At 38.6% G+C, this 16,145-nt stretch overlaps 1 protein-coding gene across 1 annotated transcript in view; it reads left to right on the plus strand.

Moving 5' to 3' along the window:
• LOC126411948 (nucleosome-remodeling factor subunit NURF301) overlaps nt 1–16,145 on the plus strand; it is a 312,451-nt gene that overhangs the window by 250,597 nt on the left and 45,709 nt on the right. Inside the window, exons 27-29 of the mRNA XM_050081404.1 lie at nt 4,576–4,737; nt 9,705–9,854; nt 11,146–11,484. Of these exons, the coding sequence (XP_049937361.1) occupies nt 4,576–4,737; nt 9,705–9,854; nt 11,146–11,484 (651 nt within the window). The remainder of the gene's footprint in view (nt 1–4,575; nt 4,738–9,704; nt 9,855–11,145; nt 11,485–16,145) is intronic.

Here is a 16,145-nt window from a genome sequence, read left to right on the forward strand (position 1 = left end):
GAAGGGGATTTTTATTCCAGCAATGTAGAGAAAGGTAATCCAATCTCGCAGCAAAATAACCTACTGTAATCTGTTGCACAGGGAGTCGTGACATGTGTGAGGTAGCAGCTACTGTTGTAGTTCCTCAGTGTGTAATTGAAAAATTATGGACTCACACTCTTCCTCATAACCTGTTTGAATAAATAGCAACATTAGCACCTATACAGCAAATCTTCAAACAGCAACAGATTACACAAAAACAACCCAAACTTCTACAGTCTTTGTGGAGGTAGCCTTTGTGCATGAAGCCCCCCTTAACATGTGTTGTTCATAGTATCTTGAGACAATGGACAAAGACATATATGGATAACGGTGTGGTGAGGTTTTTTGTTTTTCCCCTCCATACGCTACAGGTTAATGTTGATACTGACAATTGAAGTGCTTACATGTGGATAGATTGTGGAATGTGACACAACTCCACATTTTTTCATGAATGTTTTCCCTGACATTACAGCAAATTGATAATTTTGATAGGAATAGAGAGTAGCTGATATATGGACCTCAGTGTCACTTTGAAAGGTGTGGGAACATGGTGTTCTGACTTTTCTTATGTTGTATGCTGCTACCATCAATCCTTTTATCCGTTTTATCAATTTTCTGTAAAATCTCAGTTGATCGACTACGCTGATAGGTTTTCTTCCTGTATGTGATTTGTATTGAACAAATCTGAGAGTAATTTGGCAGTTGTATTGGAGTTTGGCCATCATTGTTCTAGACATGGATCTTATTCTTCTAGAGGAGTCTGAAATGTCCCTTAGTGATGTTTCTTTATTAAATTCATGCTATGCAGGTTTTAGACAATTCTTGCTGTTCTTTTTGACCTTACATTGTATGACAGTATAGTAATTACTATTTTTCACCTATTTTTAATTGGTTTTCATTCCTGTGTCACATTTGTATAAGTACTACAGAGCACCTTCATCAGTACAGCCCAGAGTGTTACATAGTATGTGAAAGTATTTGTATTATATCAACAGATCTGTATAGTTTGTGTAATTCCATCCTTTAATAGTTTTGACCCATGTGATAATTAAATTAAGAGCATCGGGCATATCTTATATGGAGATTCTGTCCACACTACCTGCCCACTGATATTCAGATAGTAATGAATTCATTAAAAAATTTTGTCTAATTTCTTAGAACCAGTATTTATACTCGTTAAATCGATAATAATCATCAGATGTTTAGGAGTCTGTCTGAAGCAGTCTGAAGTGCAATGATCACTGATGGAAAAGGCAGAAGCCATACTAAGATCTAGAATGCTAAGAAAGTGTGCTTCACCCATGATGGAGATTGCTCACAAATCCTTCACTGAATGAATTCTCGAGCATTGTACCTCTTACCTGCTTGGATAAGTGGAAGAAATAAGAAGATGCCATGACTCATCACTGCTTTGTTTAGTCAGCAAGACAACATTATAGGACTGCTCAACAAACTCAATTGGGAGACTTTGCAGGAAAGACATTGTGAGTGACATAGAACCATATTCTCAAAATTCGCAGCTCTCATGTTACGTTGTGAGCCAAGAAACTGATTCCCTCCAACATACCTCTTGAATTGTGATCCCAACAGTAAAATTAGAAACTGCATTGATAAGCCCTGTACAGTTGAGTTTAAAGTAAGCAAAATTTAAGTTTATTGGAAGAATAAATTGATTCATTTTTGACTTGTTGTGTGTCCTATGCTTTCCTGTATTTTACACTTTCCTACATTTTACACTTTTTTGGGTCAGTCTGCTGGAAAGTGCAAAAAGAAGGTTTTGCTGTAACTACTGACCATAGTTATTACAGTGCGAACACTTGATTCCTCGATATCATTTCACATTGTATCAGTACTGTTTACTTTACGTCTGAGGCAATTTGGAGGACTTTTTTTAATTGTGGATAGAAAGTAACTACTCCAAGCTCCTTGACAGATTAGATTAGATTAATACTAGTTCCATGGATCATGAATATGATATTTCGTAATGATGTGGAACGAGTCAAATTTTCCAATACATGACATAATTAAGTTAATTTAACAACATAATTAAGTTAATATAACAGCTTTTTTATTTTTTTTTAATATTTTTTTTTAATTTTTTTCTTTTTTTTTTCTTAATTTATATCTAAAAATTCCTCTGTGGAGTAGAAGGAGTTGTCATTCAGAAATTCTTTTAATTTCGTCTTAAATATTTGGTGGTTATCTGTCAGACTTTTGATACTATTTGGTAAGTGACCAAAGACTTTAGTGGCAGTATAATTCACCCCTTTCTGTGCCAAAGTTAGATTTAATCTTGAATAGTGAAGATCATCCTTTCTCCTAGTATTGTAGTTATGCACACTGCTATTACTTTTGAATTGGGTTTGGTTGTCAATAACAAATTTCATAAGAGAGTATATATACTGAGAAGCTACTGTGAATATCCCAAGATCCTTAAATAAATGTCTGCAGGATGATCTTGGGTGGACTCCAGCTATTATTCTGATTACACGCTTTTGTGCAATAAATACTTTATTCCTCAGTGATGAATTACCCCAAAATATGATGCCATATGCAAGCAATGAGTGAAAATAGGCGTAGTAAGCTAACTTACTAAGATGTTTATCACCAAAATTTGCAATGACCCTTATTGCATAAGTAGCTGAACTCAAACGTTTCAGCAGATCATCAATGTGTTTCTTCCAATTTAATCTCTCATCAATGGACACACCTAAAAATTTTGAATATTCTACCTTATCTATATGCTTCTGATAAGGTCTATATTTATTAATGGCGTCATACCATTTACTGTACGGAACTGTATGTACTGTGTCTTATCAAAATTCAGTGAGAGTCCGTTTACAAGGAACCACTTAGTAATTTTCTGGAAGACAACACAGCGGTTATACTCTTGTAATGTACTAGGAGTAAGTACATTTCATATAAGCATGCTGATGTCGTGCATAATGATGGTGTCCACTGGGAACATTTGTGGCTGCACTGCTCTTGGAGCAGTTTGGCCGTGCAGCTGTTGTCATCCTTAATGCTGCAGGCAAGTGACTGTACAACTCGTGTTGCATTCCAGTTGGGCAGTAACCTGCAAAGCTACTGCAATTGTCAGTCACATGGTAGCACATGTTAGGAACTACGCCATACCAAAAAAAAAAAAAAATCTGAATCTCACATCTGGCCAAACAAATTTAAAGTAGTAGTGTGATGCAAATTGCTAATTTCAAATAACTCTTGTTGAGCTGCAGGGAGCTGCAGTGTTAAATAATTGTCTGTTGTTGGTAAAACAGGTTCACTTTTTTGTGAATTCTTCTTTGGTACCCCACTTTCAGAAATAAATTAGCAGAAGCTCTGTGATATATGTTTAGTAAAAATAATTGTGTTTAGCAGAAATAATTGAGATATCCACCAAATTCCTAGATTTCCCTTTAACTGCACTAACTTAGATGTGTTTAAAATTGTCCAAATGCTCATCATCATTGTCAAAGTTTTCAATATCTGTGCTTGTTGTTTTCCCATCATAGACAGACAGACAGACAGCTTTTCAGTCTTGGTTTCTGTAATAGCTCATGTTGTGGGAAGCAGATATTCCTAAATAGTCCATTGGTTAGCATATGTACAATTACATATGTTCATTGGTTGATTCACACTGTCCTTTTATCCTTTGTTTAGGCAGAAATCATCTTGTGGATTTTAATGGTGTGTGTTTCAGTATGTTGCTGTTGTTTCAGTACGCTTATAAGTATGGTTGTGAAATTGTGTTGTAAGTTTGTGAACAAGAAACAATGTTATTGGCCTTACAAAGAACTATACTCTTTTCTGTTGAGTTTCCTTGGTTATGCCGGTATGAAATGGTGAAATGTTTAGATCATGTTCTTTGTGGTACTAATATACTTCATGTAGGAAGTATAGATTTACGAACTCATGTTGAAATTGTTTAGCATGGCTCCAGTACAAAGTTGATGAAAACTCTGGAAGTTAATACACTTCTTGCCAGCTTTCCACTCCTTAGCTTTATGAATTTCTGCTTTTGAAGTTGGCAGGTGTCTGATGGTGATTGCTGTAATTTAAGATGTGTAAGAACTTTTATTTTTCCACCAAAAGGGAACTGATAGTCACTGAACACTACAACATTTAGTTTTACAGGTTTGGCTAGTTTTCAAAATGTCGTTATTGGTTTTTCTTGACACTTCCATCTTCATGAGTTTGATTTGGGATATAGTGGTGCGCATAAAAGAAGGTGGCCCACTCTTAGTGCCACAGAGCCAGGATTCATTTATACGATGTTGACTTATGGTGCCATCATTTGTGCACCATGAACAGTGGTGTATATATTGACATTTAAGTTCCATTTATTTACTAGCAAATTAAGGCTCTTGTACAACAGAGTTCGCTATTGTCCTTTTTCTTGTACATTCACCCCATCCACCATATTAGGCCAGAGATAACTATTTACCAAATTAGCTTTCAGTACTGTGCAGTGTAGAGGTCTTTTATCACCCATGAACATATTTAACAAAGAAAGAGACAAAAAAAGAAAATTAGTGTACAAAGAATTTATTACAGGTTGCAGGCAGCAGAGTTGTGACGACCACAGCGAAAACATCAGTAGCAGCATCTCCTACTATTACTCAAGTAGTGAAAGCTGCTAACTCCCAAGTCAAACAGATAGCAGTTGACTCGACTAGGGGAACAGCTATTCCTCTAAGTCCATCTAAGCCCCCACAGGTAATACAAAATGAGAAAAATATTGTTTCAATTGCATACTCATTTATAAGGCTTTATAAGAAATATCTTTTTTGCCAGATTATTTACAACATACATGAGGTTGCCTTGAAACTTTCTGCTGTTACGTAAATAACAATAGCGTACAAGGCAGCTCAAGACAGAGAAACTTTTTTTTTTTTTTTTGCCAAGGTACCAAAATCTCACACACACACACACACACACACACACACACACACACACACACACACACACACACACACAATAATTAAAGGAGAATAAAATATGCTATTCTTTATTTATTGAGAAAAACTCCCATTTCTTTTCCTTGTACTGTCACAACCAAATTAATTATTTATTTAAGGAATCATCATACTTGATGAGAGATGTAAGACACAGAGTTCCAGATAATGCAGAAATAATATTAGCTTTTATGTCATCAACCTGAGGTAATATGGATAAAGTGTTGCAGTAGGAACAACAACAAAAAAAAGTCCTACATCTAAAATAGACAATTGTGGAAAGCAGAAACTTCTATACACACCAAAAAATGTCATGAAGTTTTAGAGGCAATTGGATAAGAAAGACAAAGACAATTTTAGTTGATAACCAGAACAACACACTACATTACCATTCAACATTTGCTTTCCTCCTTGAGATCACATTAATTATAAACTTTATGTGCTTAGATTAATTCTGTTGAAAATGTGTGTTGTTACTTTAAACACTACTAGTAAGCTTATTTTGATTTCAGTTATTATCACGAATTTCTCATTATAAATCTTACACTAAACTACATTTAGAATGTGTAAGATTTATTTCAAGAATTATATCACGGTGTAATTTTTAAATCTTTCATGCAATGAGCTATGATTTAGTTTAGTGTAGTAGTATAGTAATTTGTGTCGGGGGGGATCATTTTATAATTATTAGGTTTGTTAGCTTAATATTAAATAATAATAATAATAATAATAATGTGTTAAGTCATATATACAGGCTGTGATCGGCCATTAGGTTTGTTAGCTTAATATAAAGAAAAAATGTGTTAAGTCATATATACAGGCCGTGATCGGCCTTGACATCGAAGAACCCCTAAAATTGTTGAGGACAACTTAAATCAAGATTGCTGGCTGAAGTATTAACTTCCATGCTTCGAAGCCTGAGGGCATTGTCGTAATGACTTCATTGCCTCGTTTTCTTTATGCCTAGTACACATTGCTTTTTTTTTTTATTGATGTGCATTTTAAACAGATTATCATAGTAACATGTGCAGATGCCTTCAGGGCCGTAACCATGCTGCTGCACATCTGTTCAAGCACCACAGCTTCCTTCAGTCCCACATGTCTAAAAAACTTAAGTGAACATTTACTGCTATAAGCCAAAAAAAGTTCGATGTATTTCACCTGAGAGAATAGTGATATATGTAGAAACAAACACAGATGAATATTACACTTTCAGCTTTAAGGTCCACATATTCATAATCTTGGGTTGAATCAGAAACATAGGAGAAGATGAGGATTATGGGAAAAAAAGAGGGGGGTGGGGGAATTTTACATAGCAGGCCACTAAATGCTTTGATCAAGATTAACTCAGTATTTACAATAAAGTGAGAACATTGAAAAATGATTTTTGAATTTAGATAATATATTCGATGTGACGTGTAAAGAATGAGATGACACATTTCAGAGAAGAATAATCAAGATACAATTGGAAGTCAAAACATAAAAGCATACGTCAAGGTACAGAAGTAAACTTTTCAGTGATAATAATGGGGCATTTTAGTAGTTAACCTGGAAAGAAAAAGCAGTTGGAGTGGCAGAGTGAATACAGAGGTAAAAGTAAAGAAAAGTAACAAAACTGAATCTAAGCATGAAAGAAATGGCGACTTCACGATGTGGACAAAATGAGATGGAATTGTCAGATTCTCATGCTTTCATCAGTCTTCCTCTAGATTGTAAACACTCTCAGTATCGGGTCAGGTGCTAAAGAAGAGTTAAAAGAATGAACCAACACAACCGAATGAAATATGCAGACAACATTCAGCACATTATTGCAGAACACCCACTACCTTGTGATGTGCATTGTTATTACATTTAGGTCATCCAAATCCTATTGCAAATCAGTATTTTTGCTATTTTGTCCTGTTATTAACTTACTTGTTCATCAGTCCATTTCATTTTCTGTTCCTCTCTTGGTTCATTTCTTTCTTTCAATTCTCGGTCTTTTCACTCAAAATCTTTGTCTCTCTTCACTTTCTTTCTCCTTATCTCTTCATGATTTCAGACCACCTGTCACATTTTTAACATTAATTTCATTACAGTTGAAATTTCGTCATTACTTTCACCACTAGAATTTTTATTTTTTGCTCAAGACTTCTGCTCTTACACTGTAGCTCCAGCTACCTGAACTAGAAAGCATGGCCCTGTTTTCATTATCACCCAAAGTATCTGCATATCTAACCCCCCCCCCCCCCCCCCCCACACACACACACACACACACACACACACACACACACTCAACACACATCAGACATGTACTCACACACATAGAATAGCAATTTGCTTTAACTTTTTCAGTATAACAAACAAGATAAAACAGTGGTAAGACAATGGAGCATTTTGAGGATGACTGTTCAAATCATCTGCCATCCAGGTATACAATTTATGTTGATTTCTTTGAAACTCACAGGGCGGATTTCCCCATCTTTCTTCAAATTGATTTTGTGCTCATTTTCTAATGACCTTGTTGTCTGCGGGATGTTCTCCAGTCTGTGTAATGACAGATTTTTTTAATGATTTTTTTTTTTTTTTTGACAATATAATTTACCATTTTCCTGTTCTATGAAGTAGAATTGAGGTTTAATTTTTATTTACAGTTCATTTTGTTATAAAATGTTATCACAGTTGTAGCAATGGAAAATCCAGAGAGGAATGCAACAATATTATGAAAAGGATAATTGCTACTCACCTTATAGTGGAGGTGCTGAGTCGCAGATGGCTACAACAGAAAGACTGTCAGAAAGCAGAAAGTGAGCTTTCCTCCAACAAGACCTGTGTCAAAAACAGACAACTTACACACACACACACACACACACACACAGTTACGCAGATGCAAGTCGCAAGTCACTCCTGCGTGACCACAGTTTCTGGCTGCTGAGGCCAGACTGTGTTTATATGTGAGACATTACAAACATTTCTGGAAAAATTATACTTGAAGTGTTGCATTTTGCCCATTCCGCTGTTTCTGAATCTTTCACCATTGAAATTGCTGTATGTATAGAAGAAATTTTTATTGCATGTGCCTTATAAGTATTCCATTTGTGCCGTTTCACTTTGCCAGATGAGAGATAAATGAAATATTGAGTTTGGGTTTTCCCATTTACAATCTGAGCAATCTCCAAAGAAGTACAATGATAAAATCCTTCCTTGTTTCTTCCAAGTACATACATATTCACTTGATTCTAGTTAATTTTTATTTGACTGCTACCGCAAATCACTCTTACTGCAACTACCTGCTATGAGTGGGAACTGTATTTCATCTCAAGTAAGATCCCTCAGTTGTGAATGCTAAGTAAATGAAGATGGTGATCGGTCATTTGTGTCTGTTTCACAGTGGACTTGCCCTTCATGGTAGGTAGTTTACTAGTTGCCACTTTACCATAATTGTGGCATAGCCAAATACATATACAGAAAGCTACAAATCAGACAACATGTGCAACAAGAGTTTCACTAAATAACCAAGAAACAAGAGACTAGAGTCAGAACAGCTTTTCATTTGTTGACCTGCCTTGTTTTCTGTTGACCACTTTTAACTTATGTATGCACACATTAAGATAAACTCGAAGACAGAAAGTAGGGGACAATATCATGTACAAATTTGATATTCTTCAGCTTCTAAAGTCTTGTTTTTTGATGCTTTTTATTATTTTCTTGCTTTAGTCATGCTAAGCACTTTATAGTTGCATGTAATTGTTCATGAAAAACAAAATGTGATATGAGAATGTGTTTCTTTCTTTAATTTTATTTTTGTGTGAGGGGCATTTGGTAAGTAATGCAACACATTTTTTTCTCTCTCTCTGAAAGCAGGTTGCTTTTATTCAGGATTTCAAGACACCATATTGTTCCCAACTCCTTTGGCTACAAAATCCTATTTTTCAACTTAATCTCTGTTCAACGTGATGGCCTTACACCACCTTACTTGGAGGACCTGTATGCTCACATGGTAACACTATACTGTTCGACACTGGAGCCAGCGTCCTGCCCCATCAGTAACTTACCCATCACCCTTGTACTGCTTCGTGTGGAGAGCATCCTCCATTGGACTAAACAGATGGAAATTGAAGGTGCAAGATCCCAGCTGAATGGTGGACGAAGAAGAACAGTCCAGTGACATCTTTTGAGCTCCTATCGGGTGCACAGATTTGTGTGAGGCCTTGCATTTTGTCATGGAGAAGGGGAAGTTTGTTTGCACTTTTGTGGCGATGAACATGCTGAAGTCGTTTCTTCAATTTCCTGAGGCTGTATGCAGCTTGCTGGCATGTGGGAGTTTGGACAGGTTTGCACGACCTTGTTGCAGGGATTACAGATGCGTCACCCAAAAGCTCGCTGTGCTTTTGTTAAGTGCAAAGTCTCTGTAGACATTCTGCAGGCACCTATGTTTATCTGTGATGTTCTGGTTTTCTGCCAAAAGAAACTGAATGACAGCTCTCTGCTTGAAACGCATCTCCTTTACAGACCCCATTTTGAAGACCATGTACGGTGCCAGCTATTGGTACTTCATGAAACTATAGGGGCTGAAATAGGAATATTCCATCATGTCCCACAACAAATGCCACATTTTGTCAACCTAAGTTGGCTGAGAAAAAAGTGTGCTGTATTACTTATTGAACCCTTCTCATACAGTTTGTTCATCTCCATAACTATGTTTTCTTTATTTTTGTTGTTCTGATAGCTTATTGTATGTTCTTACAGACTGTTATGATTAGGCAACAAATTGGAGGAACACCAGTTGTGCAAAAGGTTGCTGCCCAACCGGGAACTGTAGTTGTCAGTGGAAATCAAGTATTCACACCTGGACAGATCATTGTTAGTGGTAATCAAGTTGTTGGGACACCAACACAGGTAATGTATTGTAGAAATTCGCTCCCTTATAAATTGTTAAATGGAAAATTTCTAGTCAGTATTTCATATTTCAGTTCTTTCTCAAATTTCTCCTCCATCTCGTTGTCTTCCTCTTTCACGAAATATTAAAAAAATTGAAGGAAATACTTATTTTCCGACAGGAAATTTAGAATTAACTGCAATAATGTGTTAAAAGAAAAGAGATAAAATTACAATACTTCCAACATAATGAATCTTTTGTCATAGAACCATTTAGATGTTACGTATATAGGAGATACATTTATTCAACATTTTAAATAAACTCTGCCTCATACTCTACAACTCCTGTGGTCAACATGAACTGCAAGATGATTCGTCAGTGGATTATGTTGTCACAGACCAGTCAGTGACTAGCGCTTGTATATGAAAGTTTTGTATTGTAATGCTTATACAAATATATTTGAATGAAAGCACACTTTTTTTTTTTTTAATGTGTACCCTAATTGTTGGCCAGTGGCCGTATTGTTTCCGCAACAAGACTTGCGCAGTTCTCTGTGGCGTGCTTACTGACTGACTGGTGGCGATTTAAGTAAGGGCACACAGAGACACCTATTGTTTGCATTACGGAGCGCAAAAGGTTAAACCTGGTATTCGGCCAGCACCATTTGCTGCCTAACCCTTCCGACACTGTCTATAAGATGTGATGGTAGTTAAAATTGTATTTGAAAAAAGAGACAGCATTGGTCGTATATTTTTTACTATTGCAAAATCGATTTTCTGTCACTGAGTGACCACCTTCAGTGCTATATTGTATAACTTAAATTGGGATGCACTGTTGTCACTAAGCTTACGGCTATGTGATTGCCGTAAGCTTAGTGACAACAGTGCATCCCAATTTAAGTTATACAATATAGCACTGAAGATGGTCACTCAGTGACAGAAAATCGATTTTTCAATAGTAAAAAATATACGACCAATGCTGTCTCTTTTTTCAAGTATACCTGTTACCTGGTCGTAGTGCACAAGACAACATGGAGTCGCCAATCAATAAAATTGTATTATTTGTTAATTTCTTTCTCTCTCTCTCTCTCTCTCTCTCTCTCTCTCTCTCTCTGTCTGTGTGTGTGTGTGTGTGTGTGTGTGTGTGTGTGTGTGTGTTTGAACGCGTGCACGTGCTGCCGGGGGGAGGTTGTTTGGGGGGGGGGGGGGGCTTTGTGTGTGGATAGGCATACGTGCAGTGCATACTTTTTGGTTGGGCACACTGTTATTTAATATGGAAAGATAATATTTCCATTTTTGTCTCTATGAATAGGTGATGACAGCAGGTGGTCAACTTCTCAGTACTGGCCAGTTTGTAGTTGCTGGATCAAACCTTGCCCAGCAGCTAGCATCTGGAAAAGCACAACTTGCTACAATAAATGGTCAGCAAGTCTTAATTCGAACTGCACCTCCTGGGACTTCTGCCACTGCATTACAACAGAGCAATGCAGTTGTTGTAACAGGAAATGCAGTTGCCTTAAATACTACGGTGGGAACAACAGTAACCTCTGGAGAGGCTACACAAACTGTAAATGCTGTACAAGTTCCTGTTGCAACTACAAGCAATTTACTTTTGAAACCAGTTGCTGCAGCAGGGCAACAAAATGTTCAGGTAATGCCTGCACACTTATCCTATTTGGCTATTAGCAATTGAAGTATATGCTTATCACTTGTAAAAAGAAAGAATATTGTAATGTAATAACAGTCACAAAATGCCAAATGCTCATATAATATAAAAGCATTGTTCTTCAAAGTATGTGAATATATGTATTTTAGTTCATGTCGCAATTCCCAAAAAGACGTGCAGTAGCTGCGTCACATCTAATCTAAAGCTGCAGGTTTCAGCAATGTGCTGGTGGCATTGAACTGATTACTGATGAGTTTTCATGTGATTTATTATAACTTCAAATAGTTGAATCAGGGCTTGGAACAGTTAATCCCACATTACACGATGCACCAGTGTCCGAAACATGCATATCTGTTACTGCAGGCTGGTTCACGTTGACCTATTACACCATCAACACAGGATATACCAGGCGCACGCGCGCAGTAGACAGTGATAACGTGCAAAACGCATACAGAAATGTCTGGTAAAGCCTTTCGTTCTACCGCACGAAACACAAGGGGGACCGTGTGGCATATTGGAATTTCATCCGTTCGAATTACTTATGTGACTCAATGTTCCTATTTCATAAGAAATTTTTTTTATGATTATTTATTAAGTAATTGTTATTCTTGTATGTAGGTTACTACTGTTCTGAAGTACAGGCTCAACAGTTAGTTTCATATTATGGCACTTGGTTACACAGATATATGTATTTATACAGCATTTTGCACATGGAAGACCCACTTGTTTTTGGAGCTATTGCCCTGGCAGTGACAGTAAATCTTCGCATTAGGGCAGAATGACAAAGAGAACAAAAAGCCAGATGTTGAGTTCAATCGTGGCTGAAAAGAAGGGACAAAGGCAGGGGATTATATTCACTGCTTATGAAAGAACTGAGGCTCGAAGATCCACATGAACATACCAGCCTAGATCACGAATAAAATACCTGTAAATGCCCTGTAACACTGCAGGCTGGTTGTAACATTACGTTTCCTTGTTATGGGAGAATCTTCTAAGAGTCTGGTTTTTAGTCACAGAATAGCACTGCCCACCATTTCAAAACTCATTGTGGATTTATGCACTGCAATTTGCAACACTTTAAAGGACCAATACTTAAAGGTGGACTTAAGTTATTTTTCTAAGTTTGGAATGGTTATAATAGAGGGAAACATTCCACGTAGGGAAAAATATATATATATATATATATATATGTAGGAAAAAAATATATCTAAAAACAAAGATGATGTGACTTACCAAATGAAAGTGCTGGCAGGTCGACAGACACACAAACATACACACAAAATTCAAGCTTTCGCAACAAACTGTTGCCTCATCAGGAAAGAGGGAAGCACAAACATACACACAAAATTCAAGCTTTCGCAACAAACTGTTGCCTCATCAGGAAAGAGGGAAGGAGAGGGAAAGACGAAAGGATGTGGGTTTTAAGGGAGAGGGTAAGGAGTCATTCCAATCCCGGGAGCGGAAAGACTTACCTTAGGGGGAAAAAAGGACGGGTATACACTCGCACACACACACATATCCAGACATATCCACACATATACAGACACAAGCAGACATATTTAAAGGTCTTTAAATATGTCTGCTTGTGTCTGTATATGTGTGGATGGATATGTGTGTGTGTGCTGGGGGGTGGGACACATTTTTTGTTTAAAGAATAATGTACAAAGTTGCCCATTGTACTGTTGAACACATTCAGCGGTTTCTTGACATTAGTTAATTAGCCCTTTGAATGTTTTACATGAGTGTATTTGTAGTCAGTTGGTGCCACACTTTTGACAGTTATCAGCAAGTCAAATTCAATATAAATTGTCCTGGCTGCTGCTGAAATTTTATTGCACCAGTTTGATCAAGGAATGAATAAACATTCCAGTCTTTTCAGGAGATAGTAACAAAAGGAAGAGGAAATGAAAATGAGCATGAGGTAATGTTGCTTTCTTTATTACAAGCAATGGAAAAAGTGCTGCAAAGAAATTAGGACAATAACCAGAGAATGGCGCCTTAATTTGCCAGCTTGAGATTTGGTTTCACTAGTAAAAATGCAACTGCTCTCTCCCTCCCTCCCTCCATCCCCCCCTCTCTCTCTCTCTCTCTCTCTCTCTCTCTCTCTCTCTCTCTCACACACACACACACACACACACACACACACACACACATTTCTGACAACTTTGATAGCTGGCATATCATTGTGCATTTACTAAATGGACTTATAAAGATGCTTGAAGCAGAATACTTTTGACATACACTCCTGGAAATGGAAAAAAGAACACATTGACACCGGTGTGTCAGACCCACCATACTTGCTCCGGACACTGCGAGAGGGCTGTACAAGCACTGATCACACGCACGGCACAGCGGACACACCAGGAACCGCGGTGTTGGCCGTCGAATGGCGCTAGCTGCGCAGCATTTGTGCACCGCCGCCGTCAGTGTCAGCCAGTTTGCCGTGGCATACGGAGCTCCATCGCAGTCTTTAACACTGGTAGCATGCCGCGACAGCGTGGACGTGAACCGTATGTGCAGTTGACGGACTTTGAGCGAGGGCGTATAGTGGGCATGTGGGAGGCCGGGTGGACGTACCGCCGAATTGCTCAACACGTGGGGTGTGAGGTCTCCACAGTACATCGATGTTGTCGCCAGTGGTCGGCGGAAGGTGCACGTGCCCATCGACCTGGGACCAGACCGCAGCGACGCACGGATGCACGCCAAGACCGTAGGATCCTACGCAGTGCCGTAGGGGACCGCACCGCCACTTCCCAGCAAATTAGGGACACTGTTGCTCCTGGGGTATCGGCGAGGACTATTCGCAACCATCTCCATGAAGCTGGGCTACGGTCCCGCACACCGTTAGGCCGTCTTCCGCTCACGCCCCAACATCGTGCAGCCCGCCTCCAGTGGTGTCACGACAGGCGTGAATGGAGGGACGAATGGAGATGTGTCGTTTTCAGCGATGAGAGTCGCTTCTGCCTTGGTGCCAATGATGGTCGTATGCGTGTTTGGCGCCGTGCAGGTGAGCGCCACAATCAGGACTGCATACGACCGAGGCACACAGGGCCAACACCCGGCATCATGGTGTGGGGAGCGATCTCCCACACTGGCCGTACACCACTGGTGATCGTCGAGGGGACACTGAATAGTGCACGGTACATCCAAACAGTCATCGAACCCATCGTTCTACCATTCCTAGACCGGCAAGGGAACATGCTGTTCCAACAGGACAATGCACGTCCGCATGTATCCCGTGCCACCCAACGTGCTCTAGAAGGTGTAAGTCAACTACCCTGGCCAGCAAGATCTCCGGATCTGTCCCCCATTGAGCATGTTTGGGACTGGATGAAACGTCGTCTCACGCGGTCTGCACGTCCAGCACGAACGCTGGTCCAACTGAGGCGCCAGGTGGAAATGGCATGGCAAGCCGTTCCACAGGACTACATCCAGCATCTCTACGATCGTCTCCATGGGAGAATAGCAGCCTGCATTGCTGCGAAAGGTGGATATACACTGTACTAGTGCCGACATTGTGCATGCTCTGTTGCCTGTGTCTATGTGCCTGTGGTTCTGTCAGTGTGATCATGTGATGTATCTGACCCCAGGAATGTGTCAATAAAGTTTCCCCTTCCTGGGACAATGAATTCACGGTGTTCTTATTTCAATTTCCAGGAGTGTATAAAAGAATTTTGCAAGGAAGTAGGAATTTGTATTACATTCTCAAAACGTTCACTATGGCCTAATCATTGTAATTCTCTCTCTTCTTGTTCAAAAATCATTATTGTTACCATTATTTACACTTTTAGATACCTATACTGTGGAGTATTTTCCCCATTCTGTCGATTATGCTTTTATTTCACTTGGGCTTTCTTTTCTTCCTGACCTGTTCGCTGAGTCCCTCCCTTTTTTCAACATAGTCCCTTGGGTGACCACACTGTTGCTACCTCTTCTGTTGTCACGTGTGCTGTTTTTGTAGTGGTACATTCGTGAACAACGTTATATGGTATTCGCTCTTTTATTGTAGCACTTCTTGTGATCTTTCTCTACTCACTTAAATGTTTTGTCCTTTCTTAGTAATTATCCTATCCCTTCATAGACTCACAGTCCTCTTCAGATTTTCACCAGCTGAAACTCATGCAGAATTCAAGGAGTGCAATGAATTTGAGAATTGATGAGATGAATTTCACTCTTCTCCAGTTTCAGATTTTTGTTACATCAATCCTTTGAACTACTACAGTATGTAGTGCAGTAGCATAGTTAGCACTCTGAACTCATGTCTGGGACAAATGGATTTCAGATCTACACTAGAGACTTCTGTGGTTTTTCTAAAGTCAGTTTAGATTAATGCCAGATGGTTCCTACAACACATTTCCTGCCTTATCCTTGTTAAATTTAAGCTTATATTCCATCTCCAATGGCATTACTATTGATGAGATATTAAACTCCAACACTTCCTTTCCTTCTCTCTTTCCTCCCTTATTTTTTGTAATATTTATTTTCCTTAACTTTTGTATTTTTGAAGGTACGTGAGAATTTGTTGAGGAATGTTGGCCATTGCCTCATTTTGTGTCAGTTCAGTATCTACATGATTTCCTTAAGTTGAGTAACTTCCAGCTGGTCCCGTACAGAATCCCATTGATCTTTATACTTTACTATTTGGA

The sequence above is a fragment of the Schistocerca serialis genome, chromosome 1 (assembly GCF_023864345.2).
Source record: "Schistocerca serialis cubense isolate TAMUIC-IGC-003099 chromosome 1, iqSchSeri2.2, whole genome shotgun sequence".
Taxonomy (NCBI): Eukaryota; Metazoa; Arthropoda; class Insecta; order Orthoptera; family Acrididae; genus Schistocerca; species Schistocerca serialis.